Here is a 16,636-nt window from a genome sequence, read left to right as displayed (position 1 = left end):
AGGAAATGTATGACAACAGTACTGTACTCTCTGCTACTGAAGTGACAGGTGTGTGCGTGTGGTTTTTTGCAACAGTACTCACGGACTGTGTGTTAGACATATGGTAGTAATGTGTTGCAAAGTGATCAGTGAGTGGGAGACTTGAGAGTGGAGGAGATTAAGCTTGGGCTGGAAAAATTGATGATAGGAGGGTTGGGGAGGGGAGGGGGTGGGAAGGGGTGAGTTTTGGAGGGAATGAAGGTCAGGGCAGGTAAGATTTTGGAATTCACAGCGTGTACTCCCTCACCTCACCAGGTAAGTTTTGGGGAATATATGGTATGGACAAAAGGGGATTGGTGATCATGATGGTGTGTATGTGTGCCATGTACCAATCATAGTTTGGGTGAAAAACCTGTACAAGATATCTAGAGCTACTACTTCTTTTTTTGAAGATGAAAGGTAAATTTAAGGCCAACAGAATTCCAAATCTGAAACCATTATTAAGCAACCACAAATGCAATAAGCTAAGATGGTGATATTTCTTAGAAACATTTTTTTTTTTGATACGCTATGAGCCTTTCTCTGGCTTTTTGGCAACAATTGTGTCCATTATATCAAGGAGGAATTTGACCAGGATCACAGAGCAAAATTCTTTGCAAAGTGGTCAGATTGCTATATACCTGTAAGCCCTATGATGCATACCAGTTTTTTTACAAAGAAACTGTAGTACTTTGTAAGACAAAAGCATCAGAGCCTCAAAACTGCTACACAAAATTTGGACACTCAATTATTGTTTGGATATCTAATTAGCTCTTGGTTGACCCTGGTTTTTGGTTACCACTCCAGGCTTTTGTTGGTCGTGAAATATTACTTGCAGTTATTTGCAGCCAAAAGATACAAATGGCAATTTTGTTTTGCTAAGTGACATACTCTTATCTGGATCAAGTTTGCTTAATAGCAGCAATTCAGTTTTTGACATGCCTCAAAAGAAAATATTTAAAGGACAAGGAATGGCATTGAAATTCCAGAGTGTTGCCCAGGTTTGATTATTCACCAAGATGTACAATAGTGGAAGGTCTAGCCTAGGTAAGTGCTCTCTCTGTAAGTAATCTGGTTGCCTCTCAGTTCAGACTTTTGGGTTGTTCATAAATGAACAAGGGAATGTGGAGTGTATCAGACATGTACATATTAATACAAAATGATACACTTTTGATGTTAACCTTTGACATTTTACAGTCTGCTGTAAGCCCGTCTTAACATCGATTTTTCTTTCTGTGTCATTTACAGCTCAGAAGCCTTTACACTGGAAACTGATCACCAAGGAGCACTTTGAAAAGAAAAGTAAGCTTCGCACCAAGTTCGGGCCAAAGAAAAGGAGTTCTGAACTCAACAGACCTTTGAGGAAAAATCAGCAGAAACCAGTAAAGCATAATAAGAGAGAGGAACTTGAAGGTGACAAATCACTGAATGCAAAAATTAAAGATGTTCGGTTAGTTACCGGTGGACAGTCCTCTCCTGTCTTCAAGGATAAGTTCGATTTCATCAAGGAACGAGCTCGCATGGCTCGATCTGGAAACCAGGAACCTCACAGAGAAGTCATCGAGGGAGATGCAGTAGGTAGTAGTGAGTCAATAAATGCCAACCAGTGTGGGAATATGAACCTTGATGCAGAGTTATCTTTGAAAATAGGTAGAGGAACAAATAATAGTGGTAATGTTAAAGAGGAAAAGCAAAAGTATGGAGATGAACAACAAGCTGTGGAAGCACTTTTGCAAATAAAGAGTGTAGATCTTCAAGCAATAAATAATAACAATCCAGTGGAGCCAAGGAACCAACACAATAATTCCAAACCAGAACCAGAACAGATGGTACATCAGAAAGAAGAACATAACGATAGCCAGGGAAAGAGTAGTTTAACACCAAGGGAGTCTGCCATGAACCAGTCTCCTTTTATCTTTCATACCTCAAAGTATCAAGATTTCAATCCAGGTAATGCCACCAGAAATATGACAGTGGATGTCAAGACTGAATCATCCCCTGTCGATACACAACCGTCGAAAAGATTAGGAAGGCATGTCTGCAAGTACTGCGGTCATAGGTGCGCTAAACCGAGCGTTCTAACCAAGCACCTGAGATCGCATACTGGAGAAAGACCATATCCTTGCACGCCATGTGGGTTTGCTTTTAAGACCAAGAGTAACCTTTATAAGCACTGCAAGTCGCATGCACATGCAGTAAAAGTTGGGATAAAGTCTAGTGATTCTCCTCATAAAGGATCGAACGGTGAAGAAGATTCCGAGGAGACGGAGAGTGAAGATGAAACTAAGCATTATCAGAAGGAGGAAGAGGGAAATCTCAGAGGTTCTAGTGAGAGTATGAGAACAATTAATTCAGAACAAGGTCATACATCATCGAGCCAGGCCTTGCCTCAGATAATACCCCCTAGCCAACTTGAAGTTAATAAAAGTGAAAGTTCTATGAATGCTTTAAAGGGACATGCATCCTACTCATCAAGAAAGGAAACAGCAAAATTGACAGAACACTCTATCTCAAAGTTATTGAAAGAAACTGAACAAGGGAATAAGATTTCAGAAATTCAAGGCAAAGGGCCTCCTGGTATTGCAGGATATCAGGTTAATATGGAATCGAAAGAATTGCTACCGATACAAAAGTCTGACGTACGGTCTGCACACAAGGGTTCTGATTCAGATAAAGTTGGTGGTGGCTCAGATCAAATTCTCATTCCTCTAAGCAAACTTAACATCGTTAAGACAAAGGGTCAATACCATCTCCAACTACCGATGGGAACTCTACCACCAGAAGCTTTGGCGAGTATTCAGAGTAGAACCAAAGACCCCGAGGATGAAACCGAATCAGGTAACAAAGATATAAACGACAGGATACAAAAATTAATCAGCGATAACCAAGAGATTATCAACAACACAGATCTTGAATCAGTGAAGCCAAGAAAACTTGGATTTGATTTTAGGGAAGGAGAATATTCATTGGAGGATGGAAATGTCGCAACGACAACAGAAGCGGATAAAATCGAGGCAACCGTCGGAATGGGAAAACCGACAGTTTCATCGGGAGGCGTACCAGTCTCTCGGCAGTTACATTTGCCCGAAAGTGATAAGAACATACGACATATTTCTCTGCAACATACTCATCAATTCGGATCCGTTTTTGAAATGCCTCAGAGCCAGAAGAAATCCCTTGTGCCAGGGCCACTCAATCTTTCTGCCAGTGGATCTAAAACACCTGATGGAGTATCACTGAAGAGAAAGGCAGAGGGCGGAGAAGAAGGAACGGTTTTCTTCAGTAAGAAGATGAAGAAGACTCTATACATGCCTCCAGATTCTGCAATGAAGAAAAGTTCCGTAGAGACTCCTCGTCCAGCAATTCTAAACGATTTACTGACTGCTCCAAAGTCAAGCCAAGGACAGAATGTATCAACACCAAATTCCTTGATGTTTTCTTCTTCTTTGAAGAAAATGGCGTCCCCTTTTGCAGCTCATGGTTCTGTGGATACAGTACCTGTAATTGGATCTCCATCGTCATCATTTGGTCCTACCACATCATCGTGTGTCCCGGTGATTCAGCACACCCCTAAGTCGTCAGAGTCCAGTAGTTTCTCTTTCATCTCAGAGCCCAGCAAAAGGAAAACGCCACCTAATCATCAAGGTCTATTACGGATAAGTACCAACGCCGAGGAGAGAGGAGGTAACGCAGACGCACAAGCAGCGTTGATACGACCCAACTCTTTAAATCTAGGAGGAGTTCGTACCGTTAACAGTACCTACATCAGCAAGAGTGAAAGACGTAGACTTTCAAGCAAGTTCATTCCTACTCCTAAATCAGGAGCTTCACCCAAAGGTCTGGCATCACCCCGAGATGCTGGCTTGTCACATGGAATGAGTTCTGGAGAAGTCCCCACCATTCAACTCGGATCACCCCGTGTGCGTGGTGGCTTGCCGACAGCTGACATGTGGAAGAAAGGTGCAGAGAAGAATCTTTATCAAGGATTAAATGTGGATGTTGCATCTCCTTTAGCTAAAATGATAAAGTTTCCGCCATTGGGAAGTGGCGGAAAACCTATTATTGATCCGAGAGTTCTTCTTTCCCCAGAAGCACTGTCAATAGCAGAGTCGGTCATGAAAAAGGCCTCACCAACCAATGCTCAAACACCTAGCACACCTGTGGAACAGGCTCGTGAGTTAGGAAGGCTTGTCGCTCACGCTTTTCATAATGCTGGAGGGAACATAGAAAGTGTTTTGTCGACATCAGCTGGTAACTTGATTGTCGGACCTATTGCAACCCCAACATCAACTGGTGCAAAATCGCAAATTTTCATTCTGCCTAGTCCTTCATCTACTCAAGCTCCAAGTTTTCCAGGGATGTCCCCATCAACACCATCTAAACCATTTACCCCCACTGGAACTTCTCCAATGCCTTTCGTCATGTCTGGTCCATCTCCTAAAGTCGTAACCCCAACAGGTTTACCTTTGAAAGCTCTCACGCCCACTGGACCACAGCATGGATTTCCTCATGGTTTTGGTTCATCAAAGCCTCTCACACCAGTGGGATCAATGTCTAAAATGTTTCCCACTTCAATTGGGCCTCCAAGCTCGGTCATGCAATCTCCTGGAACTCCTGGCAAAATGTCGACTTCATTTATGCAGTTTCCTGGAAAACTATCTTCACCACACCCACTGCCTCATAGACCACACACACCGACCACAACTGGGCAGAGATCTGTCACACCAGTTGTTAGCTACCCAAAGAGTCTGGATCCATCTTTAAACAAGACAGAACCTTCTTCATCTGGAAATGTGTCTATGACATTCCCTGGCAGTACCACAAAAGTCAACTCGCTCAACGCAGGAAAGCCAAAGCCAACTCTTTCCAGTCTGAAACCAATGTGTGTCACTCCTGGCAATCTTCAAGGAATGACTAATTTGTCACCAGGTGTCATCAGAGGAGTGACTTTGAAGTCCCCGACGACGTACCCGATGAACCTGAAACTCACCACTCCCGTGTCGCAGGCAATTGTCATGTCGGACGTGCCAATTAATCTTTCCATTTCTGCACCATCTACAGAGGATGACACCAAGAAGTCACCTCGTTCTCAACCGCCGGAGCGGAAAACGTCAGACGACATGAGGACGAATTCCCAGAATTTCAGGAATAATATGCTGACAAAGGGGAAAGGTAAATTGTTGGGGTTAGTCAAAAATGAACAAGGACAAACACTCCCCACTGTTCCAATCTTCTTGTATGCTAACATGTCGGCTAGAATGTGCGGAGTGACAAAGGTGACTAACTGCTGCTCAAAGAGACTGCAGCCAATGTATGCCGCTCAGGGGTTGAACTCCAGAGTGTCAATGTATTCAAATTGGAGATCGGCGAGACACGTTCAACATCCTCTCGGTATATCGTGGAAAGTCCATCTTGGATTGTATAACTCTCATAGGAACAAGAAGTCCAAGGTGTATTACAGCCAATGCAATTTCACTCCGGGCGGTATTTACACAGAATCGAAGGACATGAAGAAGTCAAAGGAACAGCAGAAGAAGGAGAAGACTAGTACAGGAAATAAGGAGAACAGACATCACCACAGGAGAAGGGAAGGCTCACCAAGACCAAATAGTTCTCCTACAGAAGGAGGTGATGACCTGTTGCAGCAAACATCACCATCTCTTGGCAGTGATGCATCAAATGTTGAATTATCTAGAATACCCTTGTTCCCCGGCGGATACGAGTCGCACGAAGATTACGTCTACGTCAGAGGTAGGGGAAGAGGCAAGTATGTCTGCATGGAGTGTGGGATAAGGTGTAAGAAGCCTAGTATGCTGAAAAAGCACATCCGAACTCATACCGATGTTCGTCCGTACCAATGCAGAGGTTGTAGTTTCTCCTTCAAGACGAAAGGGAACTTGACAAAGCATATGAAGTCGAAAGCTCATGTCAAGAAATGTCAGGAGATGGGGCTGCCTCACGGGGATATAGATTTAGATAGCGCCACGGATGACATGGACGATGGTGACGAGAACCAGTTTGCAGATGTCGATAGCGAAGACACGGATTCTATTTGCAGCGATAACTCCGATGAGGATGAGGACATGGACAGTGAGGACTCTGTGAGGGGAACCCCTTCCAACTTTGTGGAATCTCCATTCGGTGTGGAATCCACTTCTCAGATAACCAGAGTCGGATCATGTGCTACATCGATATCCGCTGTCGCCGACGGAGAATTGTCACCGACCTTAAGAGCGCTGCATCAACGGATGGGGTTGAGGAGGTCTCTCAGCGAAGCCCAACTTACGCCCTCGGCAATGGACAGTGAAGACGGTGAAAAGGACCCAGCAAGAGAGCAACGGTTAGATGAGTTGATGGGAGCACTGAAAAATAGGACGATGCCTCCTTTAAATAAACCCTCGAGGTCAGAAGTCGTCTGCAAATTGACCCAACATCTCACTAATAAGCAGCAGAGGAATAGCATCGATGGGAAGTTACTGCCATCTCCAATGAAACGTAGCATGTCTGTGAGTAATTTAACCTCAGTGTCAACAGCATTGCTTCGGCCATCACCATCCTTGCCAACGGTTAGACCCACTCCATTTGACAAAAACAAACCCGAAAGGGGTGTCCTATTGCCTGCGGGGTATTTGTCTTCAGAAAGTGTAACCAAAGTCACATCTGGTTGGAGTGAATTTTCATCTACATCGCCCACAACACCTACAATGTCAAAGAAAAGTATTCTTACAAGGCGCTTTGGACAAACGGAAGGTCAAGAACCCACTTTCAGCAATCTGCACATAGCTCCATCGACTGTGAACTCGCAGAAGGATGCTCACTTTGGGAACACTTGCAAGGAACCTGCAAACTTGGAAACGACACCAAAAGGTAGTGACAATCCACTTCCGAAACGCAGCCTGCTTGTACCGCCACCCATCGTAGAACCAATATCCGATGATGATGATGATGATGATCATGATGAAGAAAACTGCAAGAAACAGAAATTGAATCAAGGTAAAATTGTTCTGGGTTCTCAAAAGTTTTCGCTGTTGTCAACTCCAGAGACTAGCAATGCAATAAAGAACTTGCTGCTTGCACGTGCACCTGTCTGGCCATTCCCGATGGAAGGGATACCCAGCTCACCGTACAGCCCCCGTTTCATTCCGCCATCACCGTCACTGCTGAATGCATCTCCATCCTCAAATCTATTGATGCCATACTCACCCATCCCAGGAAGGCCCCCATTAGTGTCGCCCATGTCACCTTCCAAACTCTCTCAGTTACCACCAACGGTGTTATCAAGAGTACACTCTCCAAGTCCACTGGCAAGAACTAGCCCTCACTTCAGATTGGAACACACATTGAAGACGCCAACAACCGACAACAACCAAGTCAGTGGTAGCAGTAGTAGTAGTAGTAACAAGAAAGAAAATTCTCCAGGCTACCAAACTGAGCTTGCATTTACTTCATCTAAAGGGCTAAAAGCTGACAAGATTGAAACACCTACAGATGTGAAATCTACCGCTCCTACCTCCAATGGTGAGCCCAGCCCAGAGCAAGAGCAGTCCATTCCTGTACCATCGACCACAGGACCACATAAATGTTCCACCTGTGGCAAAGGCTTCATGAAGCCAAACCAACTCAGAATACATAGTAGAGAACATAGCTTAGAAAAGTATTATACCTGTTTTGATTGTTGCTTACATTTCCCAACAAAGTTCCTGCTATCAAAGCATGAGAGAACCGAGCAGCATTTCGCTAAGGTCGAAGCGGTCGAAATCGCTACGGTCGGCACCGACCCGGAACCTCGCCCGTTCAAGTGCAAAGAATGTGCCATCGCATTCCGAATACCAGGTCACTTAGCAAAACATCTTCGCTCCAGGGGTCACCTGATGACCTTGGAACGTTCGGGTAAATTGCCTCCGCATAAGGAACAGTTGTTGAGGGCAGAGTTGGGACGAGAGGAGGAGCGAGAAGATGCAATGAGCCCCGAGTCTTCGGAAAGAACAGACAGTGCGAGTGAAGCAGAGGAGGACTCTGATGGCAGGAAGACAACTTGAAGGTTGTCGAAAGCGTGCGAAGGACGTCTTGAAAGTGTGCAAAGGACGTCTTGAAAGTGTGTGAAGGACGTCTTAAAAGTGTGCGAAGGACGTCTTGAAAGTGTGCGAAGGACGTCTCGTACCCTGGTTACTGTGACATAACGGATGTAGTGTTCAACTGTCATGAACTGGACGCAAAAACTGCAGCACTTTCGTTTTGTATCCAAGCCAGTAATTCCCCTTTCAAATCAACACCATGTCAAGTTCTGGATATCAAGAGTTGAAATTGGAGAGGTTGACTTGCATGATCAAGAAGTGTAGTCATTGTGGATAAATGGCATCTACAAATGAAACACCGAGAAGCTTAAAGGTTAACCTGTGAATGTACCGTTGGAAAATCATGTCTGAGGGGTTAGAACGTTGAACGAAGAGTTATAGGATCGAAGCTCTACCGAGTGGTGATTACTGACAGTTATAACTTGATACCACTGATGAGGTACTTGGTATAAGACCTGTACATGGTACCTGGACTAGATATGTTGTACTCGGTACCTCCGTAGTATTTGGTAGTAGCATTGTGGCACTAAGGTTGAGCGAGGCTGGTGGTACTTGATACTAGTAACATAGTACTTGAAACTGATGTGGTTTACTTAGTACTAGTGATGTGGTACTTAGTACTAGTGATATAGCACTTGTGTCTGCTGATGATATAGTACTTGGTACTCCTTGTTAAGTACTAGGGATGCAGAGGTGATGCTATTAGTACTAGCAGGGAGTCATCAATAAAGGTCTATTGACGACATTTGTACAGAAACATTTGCCTACGTCTGGCAGCAAAATTTAGAAAACAATTTTTGGATTGAAATAACTCAACGGTTTTCTTCAATATGTTTAAGGTTAGGACTGAAATCTTTCCAAAAATGTTTACAATTTTAATTACTGAAGAAAGGTTTTTTTTTGATATGAATGTATCCCATGTGAGTCCATTAATAGCAACTTAGAAATTGGTGTTGGTGTGTGGCAAAAGAAAAGTTTTGTATGTTTCAATTTTTTTTTTTAAAGGATATATTAATTTGATTAGTTGTTTTTACATATATATATATATATATATATCAGAATGAACTAATTATGGATATAAAGAGAAGAACAGTATATTTGCCGTGATCTTCATCAGATATTTTACCAGTAGTGGGGTGATTCAGTGGTACAGCTTATGGTAGGAAGGACAGTGTTTTGGGGAAGGTGAAAATTTGAGGAAAAAAGGGTTACCTTTTACTTTTCTTGTAAAACAAGTACAATACGATAACCTGGAAACTAAAAGTGGTGGTTTTCTCCCCCAATGTTGCTTTCTATCACTTTCTCTTCCCTGTGCTGTGCTGTCACCTAACAGTAACCAACTAGGGCTACGTCACTGGATAAAACCCCGCATGTAGACTGAAATTTTATTCAGCCCTTCCGTGCCTTTTACGAAAAAGAAAAGAAAAAAAGAAAATGGTTTTGTATCACGCTTTTGATGTGGTGTCGTTTAGTCACTCGGTGTGGGTTCTCGAGACCTGTATTTTTACCACAATCGATATTGAAAAGTACTGATATTATTCAATATTTTAAAACTTTTGTATTTTTCGTTTTTCTTCGACTCTTTATCGGTATTTTCGATTCGGTTTTTTGGTTTAATTGCATTATGATTGCTTGCTTCAACGTTATTTAACTATTTTAATGGTGTCATGTTTTCAGCGGGTTGTTCTTTCTTAATGCTTCTTTTTGTACCGTTTGTCTTCAACATAACTTCTTCTTTCTAAAGGTTTTTTTTTTTATGGCTATGGTCTGATGGTTACCACAACCAAAACATTTGTATACCGGGTTCGGGAAATTTTGATGTCGAAGGGAGATTTCCCAAGGACTTTGTTTTCAAAGATGTGGTTTGTTATGTTGTCAAGAAGTCAGTTCTAATGAAAATTAACACAGTCATATGTTAGAAAGTATGGTCTAGATTTGTTGAGAACAAGAACAGGACAATGGGAGTGTATAAAGAAAACAATAGAAAGGTGTTTGTTCAGTAAAACAATAGAAAGGTGATCGGTCAGGAAAACAAAAGAAATGTGTTGGGTCCGGAAAACAATAGAAAATTGAAAGAACCAAGTGAGTTAATTGCTGAGGACTTTTTTTTATATTCTGTTGGTTATAAATTCTTTATGAAAGATACGAATATCATTGAAAAGAAGAAAAGGAGGATCAAAATCCATGTAATATGCTTTCGTAACATGTCTTGAGAAAGTGTAACAAAGGTTTCCATGTAGTAGTTATAAATGATACCACTTGAGGAATTCAGTGTAGCATATGGTTGTGGTTTTCTTGACATGGAATTACAAGTGCTCATTTTCAGCTGTTGGGTTGTTGGTAGTTATTTTCCTCTCCCCATTTGCACTTTAAGTAAAAATGTTGCATGAAAAGGTGTGAATTGAAAGAGTGAAAGTGAATCATTTGCAAATTAATCAAAAAAGAGAAAAACAAAGAAAGAAGGAAGAAAAAAAAAAGTAAAACTTTTTGACCTGGCATAGTGTCATAGATTTTGAGAGGTATATTTTAGAAAATTTATCATGTCGGTATTTAGCAGTGGTGTCTATGGTCATGTTGTAGAGAGGTACTGTTAGGTATACCTCTTGAAGGAAGTTAGTATTGCTATCCATGGTCATGGTGTAGAGAGGGTACTGTTAGGAATACCTCTTGCAGGAATTTAGCAGTGCTATCTATGTTCATGTGTAGAGGTATGTTTTGCTATAACTTTAGCAGGTATTTAGTATAGCTATTAGTGTTGTAGAGAGGTGTTTTCAGGTATACCTCATGCAAGTATTTAGCAATGCTATCTATAGATGTCGTAGAGAGGTATGTTTAGGTATACCTCATGCAAGTATTTAGCAGTGCTAGTGGTGAGTCGTAGAGAGGTGTTTTCAGGTATACCTCATGCAAGTATTTAGCAATGCTATCTATAGATGTCGTAGAGAGGTATGTTTAGGTATACCTCATGCAAGTATTTAGCAGTGCTAGTGGTGAGTCGTAGAGAGGTGTTTTCAGGTATACCTCATGCAAGTATTTAGCAATGCTATCTATAGATGTCGTAGAGAGGTATGTTTAGGTATACCTCATGCAAGTATTTAGCAATGCTATCTATAGATTTCGTAGAGAGGTATGTTGAGGTATACCTCATGCAAGTATTTAGCAATGCTATCTATAGATGTCGTAGAGAGGTATGTTGAGGTATACCTCATGCAAGTATTTAGCAATGCTATATATAGATGTCGTAGAGAGGTATGTTGAGGTATACCTCTCGCATGTAGTTAGCAGTGCTATCGGCGAGTCGTAGAGAGGTGTTTTCAGGTATACCTCATGCAGGTATAGTGTTAGTATGTGTGTTTCGATATTGTGTCTTACAAAGAAAAGATTTAGAAAATTTAGAGATGTTTTATATCAAGTAATCAATATTTAAATCAATCAATTTTAGTAAATACAAAAGTTATGGGTAAAAAATGCTGAGCTATGTAACTGCAATCGTTGCTAGCTTGCAAGAGGTGGGTGGTTGAACTTAAGTTTTAAATGTGAGGGGAGGGGATTGTCCGTCGGGCAACCGCTACTTTGTAGTATTGTAGATAACGAACTTTTTCACAGGTAACGTTGATAACATATTGGCAAACACTTATTGTAATAATGGCCCCCTGTCCCACATGGAATCTTTTTAGATGCGATTAAACCTGTTTCTGCTACAACCAGATGGGGGGTTCTTATTATTGTAGGCAACTGCTAGATCAACGATTGCACTTCAGGCATGCAAGCACCTTTTCTGTAAGAAAAGAAAAGAAGAATATGTATACGGGATAGTCATAGATCACTTTATTAAAAAATATATAGATATATATATATAAATATATAGAAAGGGTAAATATAAAACAAAAACCTTCCTTTTTGATTTTGTTGTCAAAACATAAACTGCTTCAAATTTTTCCACCTACATGAAATTATGCAATTTTTATGGTAGATTCATACCGACTAAGATGGCAGGGAATTTAAAGCCATTAAGAGTAACCTTTATGTGGTCATACATTGGGTTGTCATGGAAACTTAAATGTAATGTATCATTTGATGTGCAAAACTGAATGTCACAATCATGCATACATATATATTTATATATATATATATATAAATGTATATTTATATATATATATATATATGTGTGTGTGTGTGTATAAAATACACATACAGTGGCGATAAATTGAGCACAGACGTGAACCATTCGCTGAATTTTGTAATTGCTTTTGGGAAACGGCGGGTTCTATTTCAGTCTCAGTTTTGGAGTTTTGGGAGCTTGAGAGGTTTATGGGGTGTGATGTTGGTAGTTGTGTGGAGCTGAAGAGTGGAGACACTTTTTCAGACAACAGGACATTGGGGGAGGGGGAGGGGTGGGTTGGGTTGGGTTGGGGAGGGGGAAAGCCTATACTCAGGGAGGGTAAAAGAAGGTAGTCATTTAGGGAGTTTCCTTTGTGAACCTGGATGGGGTGTGGGTAACCACCATTGTTTCACTACTTGTTATCTTTTTCTTGTTTGATCAGAAATTGTTATATGATATTACTAAAATTGGTAATTTTGGTGAGAAAATGTTGTGTTCTTCATTTAACATTAGGTGTTTAAGTCAGTCACAACATATTAATATGGCTTTAGGAAAAGGATCATGTCTCACTGATCAAGAACGGTGGGGGGGGGGGGAGGTTATGTCCTTCAGGAAGCTGTTGGTAGTCGTAGCACAGTGTAACCAGAAAGAAAAAGAAAAGAGATGCCTTTCCAAGTTTGGATAACAATTGCAAGTGATCAAAACATCAAAACACTCATTTTAGTCCAAAACAGAACTTGTGTATATAAGGGAGACAATATGCTGGTATGTTTTTGTTTTTAACCAGGAATGAACAAAAGATTGAGATATGTTGAATGATCTGTTGTCCAAACAAACATTTTTTTTATGGTAGAAAGTGCGGGGTTATACGCAGAGATAAGCAGACGATTGAAATTCCTTTAATATTTGGTGGTTGTGATATTTCAGTTTTTTAGCCACGCTGGGTTTTTGTAAAAGTTCAAAAAGAAAGGGTCTGACATTTAGTTAATTTGTAAAATGAATATTCAACAATCTTGAGTTCAGCTAATTTGCATAACTGCAAATGACATTGCACAAAATCAATATTTACGAAAAGGAAGTTGACTCGGTTCAACTGGATTAATTAGCGGACCATTTTGTGAGATTTGGGGTTTGCCATCGGGCATCAGTAACTCATTTTTTCCTGTGTAATTATGGTAGATTTTTTTCTTTTATGCAAACAGATAGATAACACACAAATGTGGTTTTGAATGTATCGGATACACGTTATAGAGAAATTTATCTTTTTAAATTTTTGAAATGAAAGCAAAGGTTATAAAAAAAAGGAAGCCATCGTATTATTCAAAATATGAAATGAGTTCTTATTGTCTTGTTAAAAGTGGTGTCAGTAGTGACCATTTTATGAGTTTCTAGCTAATTGGTTAACAATACCGTTCTTCTTTTTCCCTTCGAAACACATATAGCTTTGCCTATAATTGCAAGTGGCATCTGACGTATTAAAGGTACAAATTACGTACCGTTATCTCGGCTCTGAATTGTCGTGAATTTGTCAGGTAACCTGAATATTTAACAATTTATGTTTTTTTTTCTTTCTTTCTTTCGATTGGGTTATTTCCATCATAAACTTTTAGAGAATATTTCATTTCATTTTTTGAAAGGAATCAGGTCTTATAACTTGTCAGCCATTTTGTTTTGATTCAATGACATATTGTTATGTTCTCTTTTTACTATGTTTTTTTTTATTACTTTATATATCTTTATATTATCTTGACTAATATTTTGTTGTTGTTGATCTTTTTCATTACGTCAGGGAATTCCCCTGTTTTTGTCAACTATTTAATTAATAGTACTGTTAGTTAGCAACCACCTTTTTCTTTTTGTTCTCTTTGAAACACCTTTTGCTTTTTTGGGGGGCTTTGTTATTACTTTTTTTTTATTTGCATGTAGTTTACCATAGAGCATTTATTCCTACCTGAAATGAAAATAAGTTGTTTAAAATTTTGTACAAAGGAAATAAAATTTCTGGGTACTTCTTTTTTGATTGCATTATTATTAGTATTATTATAAATATTATTATTACTACTACTACTATCATTATTATTATTATTTTGATCATTTTTTCTATTCCTTAATATTTTCACTTGTATTATGGATCATATAAGGTTCGTTGTTTTTTTCTTTTCTTTTTTTTTCGTTTAAAGTAAATACTGCCCTTTGTATATTGAACTGTTTATATTATAACCTCTCTCTTTTTCTATGTGTATTCATTGTTTATTTATGTAAATAATGTACAAATTGGTTGTATATTTGTCGGAAATATAAATCATCAGTGAAACTGAAGAATAAAAGGCGAAAAGTAATAAAAAAGAAAACGAAAAAAAATGTTAACTTGATTTTTCTTCTTTTTTATTTTTTCTATTATTTTTCTCTCAACTTAATTACACTAGTTTTAATGTGGGGGGGGGGGGGGGCATTATGACCCACCAATAATGTAGTCGTTCATAGTCCCACCTGAAACATGAATATTTGAATTCAGTACAAAAGTCGCAAAATATAATACCGTTTTTGCATCTAAGTATTTTTTACCATACCCTCCTCACCTTACACCTCTACCGTGACGAACCCACCCGCCTAGATCGATATCAACGGATCACTAGATCCCTCAAAAACGTCCACTTAGGTCAAGAACCGTAAATAGAAAGAGAAACAGTTCTGGTGTGGATCAGTGACGTACCTCCTACAATTTGAAAAAAAACCCCTCCTCTCTGAGCCTTCAAAATACGCTTGAAATGGCTCTAAGGTGTTAGTTGGGTTTGGGACATAAACCGGGGGGAAGGGGGGGGGTGGGATAAATGTGACCCAGATAGGGATCTGCCTCAGTCATACACAACAAGACGTGCGGAGACAACGTACATTAATCTGAGGGTCGCGATACTATATCACATACCATATTATGTATCATTAATAGAAAAAGTGACGGTAGCGCAGAAGGGGCATGAGAAAGTAGACTGTAAAAGTTTCATCTATTAATGTCGAAATTTCTTGACTTACACACTAAACTCGTAACTTTCCAATGCCGCTAGAGCATATAGATAAAAGTTTCAACTGACATGTCCTACCCACCATATGATAGCTAATGGCTTTGGTTATCATAACACATTCAACATTTGCCATGCATGACCGTTAATATTTTGAGGCAGAAGAGCTCAAAGTTTAGCATAGTGCTCCCCAACCCATCTGCTAGCTCCCGCCGCGGAAACTTCTTTTTTTTCACCCAGGATGTTTTAATATGCTTGAAATCACCTTCAAGACTTTTAGACCATCAGTATAGTTTGTTTCATCCTCTTTAACATCCAAGCATCAAAAAGAATGGCGATGACTTGGAAAATGCCCAAAAAATCAATACAGTAGGTCACTTTATGGCTATTTTCCGACAATGTTTAAACTCTCAGGCGGGAGTACACAACTCTAACTGTGGTGTGATACATATGCAGATGGAAAAAAGGAAACAAAAAACCAAATAATAACCAATGTCGAGAACTACGAATAGAAAATAAAGTAACATGAATGGCATTAAGTTAAGACACAAATTATCCTTCTCCGTTCTTTGTGGCACTCAGCTACTGACAGTGTTTGAAATTTTGGGGCGCTATAACACTTTCTCAGAAACTACTGTATGTGTATGTATTTTAGATCCTCCTGCAAGCAGGTACTCGCGAAGAAGCCATCATTGGCTTATCAAAGCCGCAAGCTGACCGAAGTCAGTCTCTTAGATTCATATTTTAACGTCCATGATTATGAATTGTCAACAACTCTGTAACTGGACTATATACATTAAAGAGGCGTTGTAGTGACGTAGTGGTTTTTAGAATATTTCTTCTGGACATCAGAGTCTTGTACAGTACATTTCTCTGACGTCACGAAGGTACTTTGGAGTGACTCGTCGTTGACTGTCGTTCTGTTGTTGATACTTTTACCACTAAATCACACATACTTATCATTATGTTCAAATGAGGGTTGTTTGGTGGATTGAGGGGTGGGGGGGGAAGGGGGATGGCTTCAGTCGTTCGTCATATTTTGCAACTGTCGATCATAAGGTATTCTATGTTACAGTAGTTCCATCCTTCACCAACAAGATTTAAATGTGAATGAAAAAAATGTGAATGATAAAAATAAAAATATAATAAATATAATAAATATATATATATATATATATATATATATATATATATATATGTATATATGTATATATATATATATATATTTATATATATATATATATATATATATATATATATATATATATATATATATATATATATATATATAGATATATATAAATAAATAATATAAATGAAAAAAAAATTAAGGGAATAATTTCTGTGTGCATGATTATAGCAAGTTGCATTGTAGAGTTTCATTGTGTTTAAGAACGAAATTGCTATTATATTAATATCAATTT

General features: G+C 39.4%; 1 protein-coding gene across 1 annotated transcript in view; it reads left to right on the top strand.

Moving 5' to 3' along the window:
• The window catches only part of LOC139985250 (uncharacterized), a 44,297-nt gene extending 29,741 nt beyond the window's left edge, over positions 1–14,556 (top strand). Inside the window, exon 3 of the mRNA XM_071999529.1 lies at positions 1,267–14,556. Coding sequence (XP_071855630.1) covers positions 1,267–8,057 — 6,791 coding nt within the window. The 3' untranslated portion in view covers positions 8,058–14,556. The remainder of the gene's footprint in view (positions 1–1,266) is intronic.
• The last annotated feature ends 2,080 nt before the right edge of the window (positions 14,557–16,636 follow it).

The sequence above is a fragment of the Apostichopus japonicus genome, chromosome 17, assembly GCF_037975245.1.
Source record: "Apostichopus japonicus isolate 1M-3 chromosome 17, ASM3797524v1, whole genome shotgun sequence".
In the NCBI taxonomy this organism is placed as follows: Eukaryota; Metazoa; Echinodermata; class Holothuroidea; order Aspidochirotida; family Stichopodidae; genus Apostichopus; species Apostichopus japonicus.
Note: the sequence above shows the minus strand (reverse complement) of the source record. Positions and strands in the feature narration are given on the sequence as shown.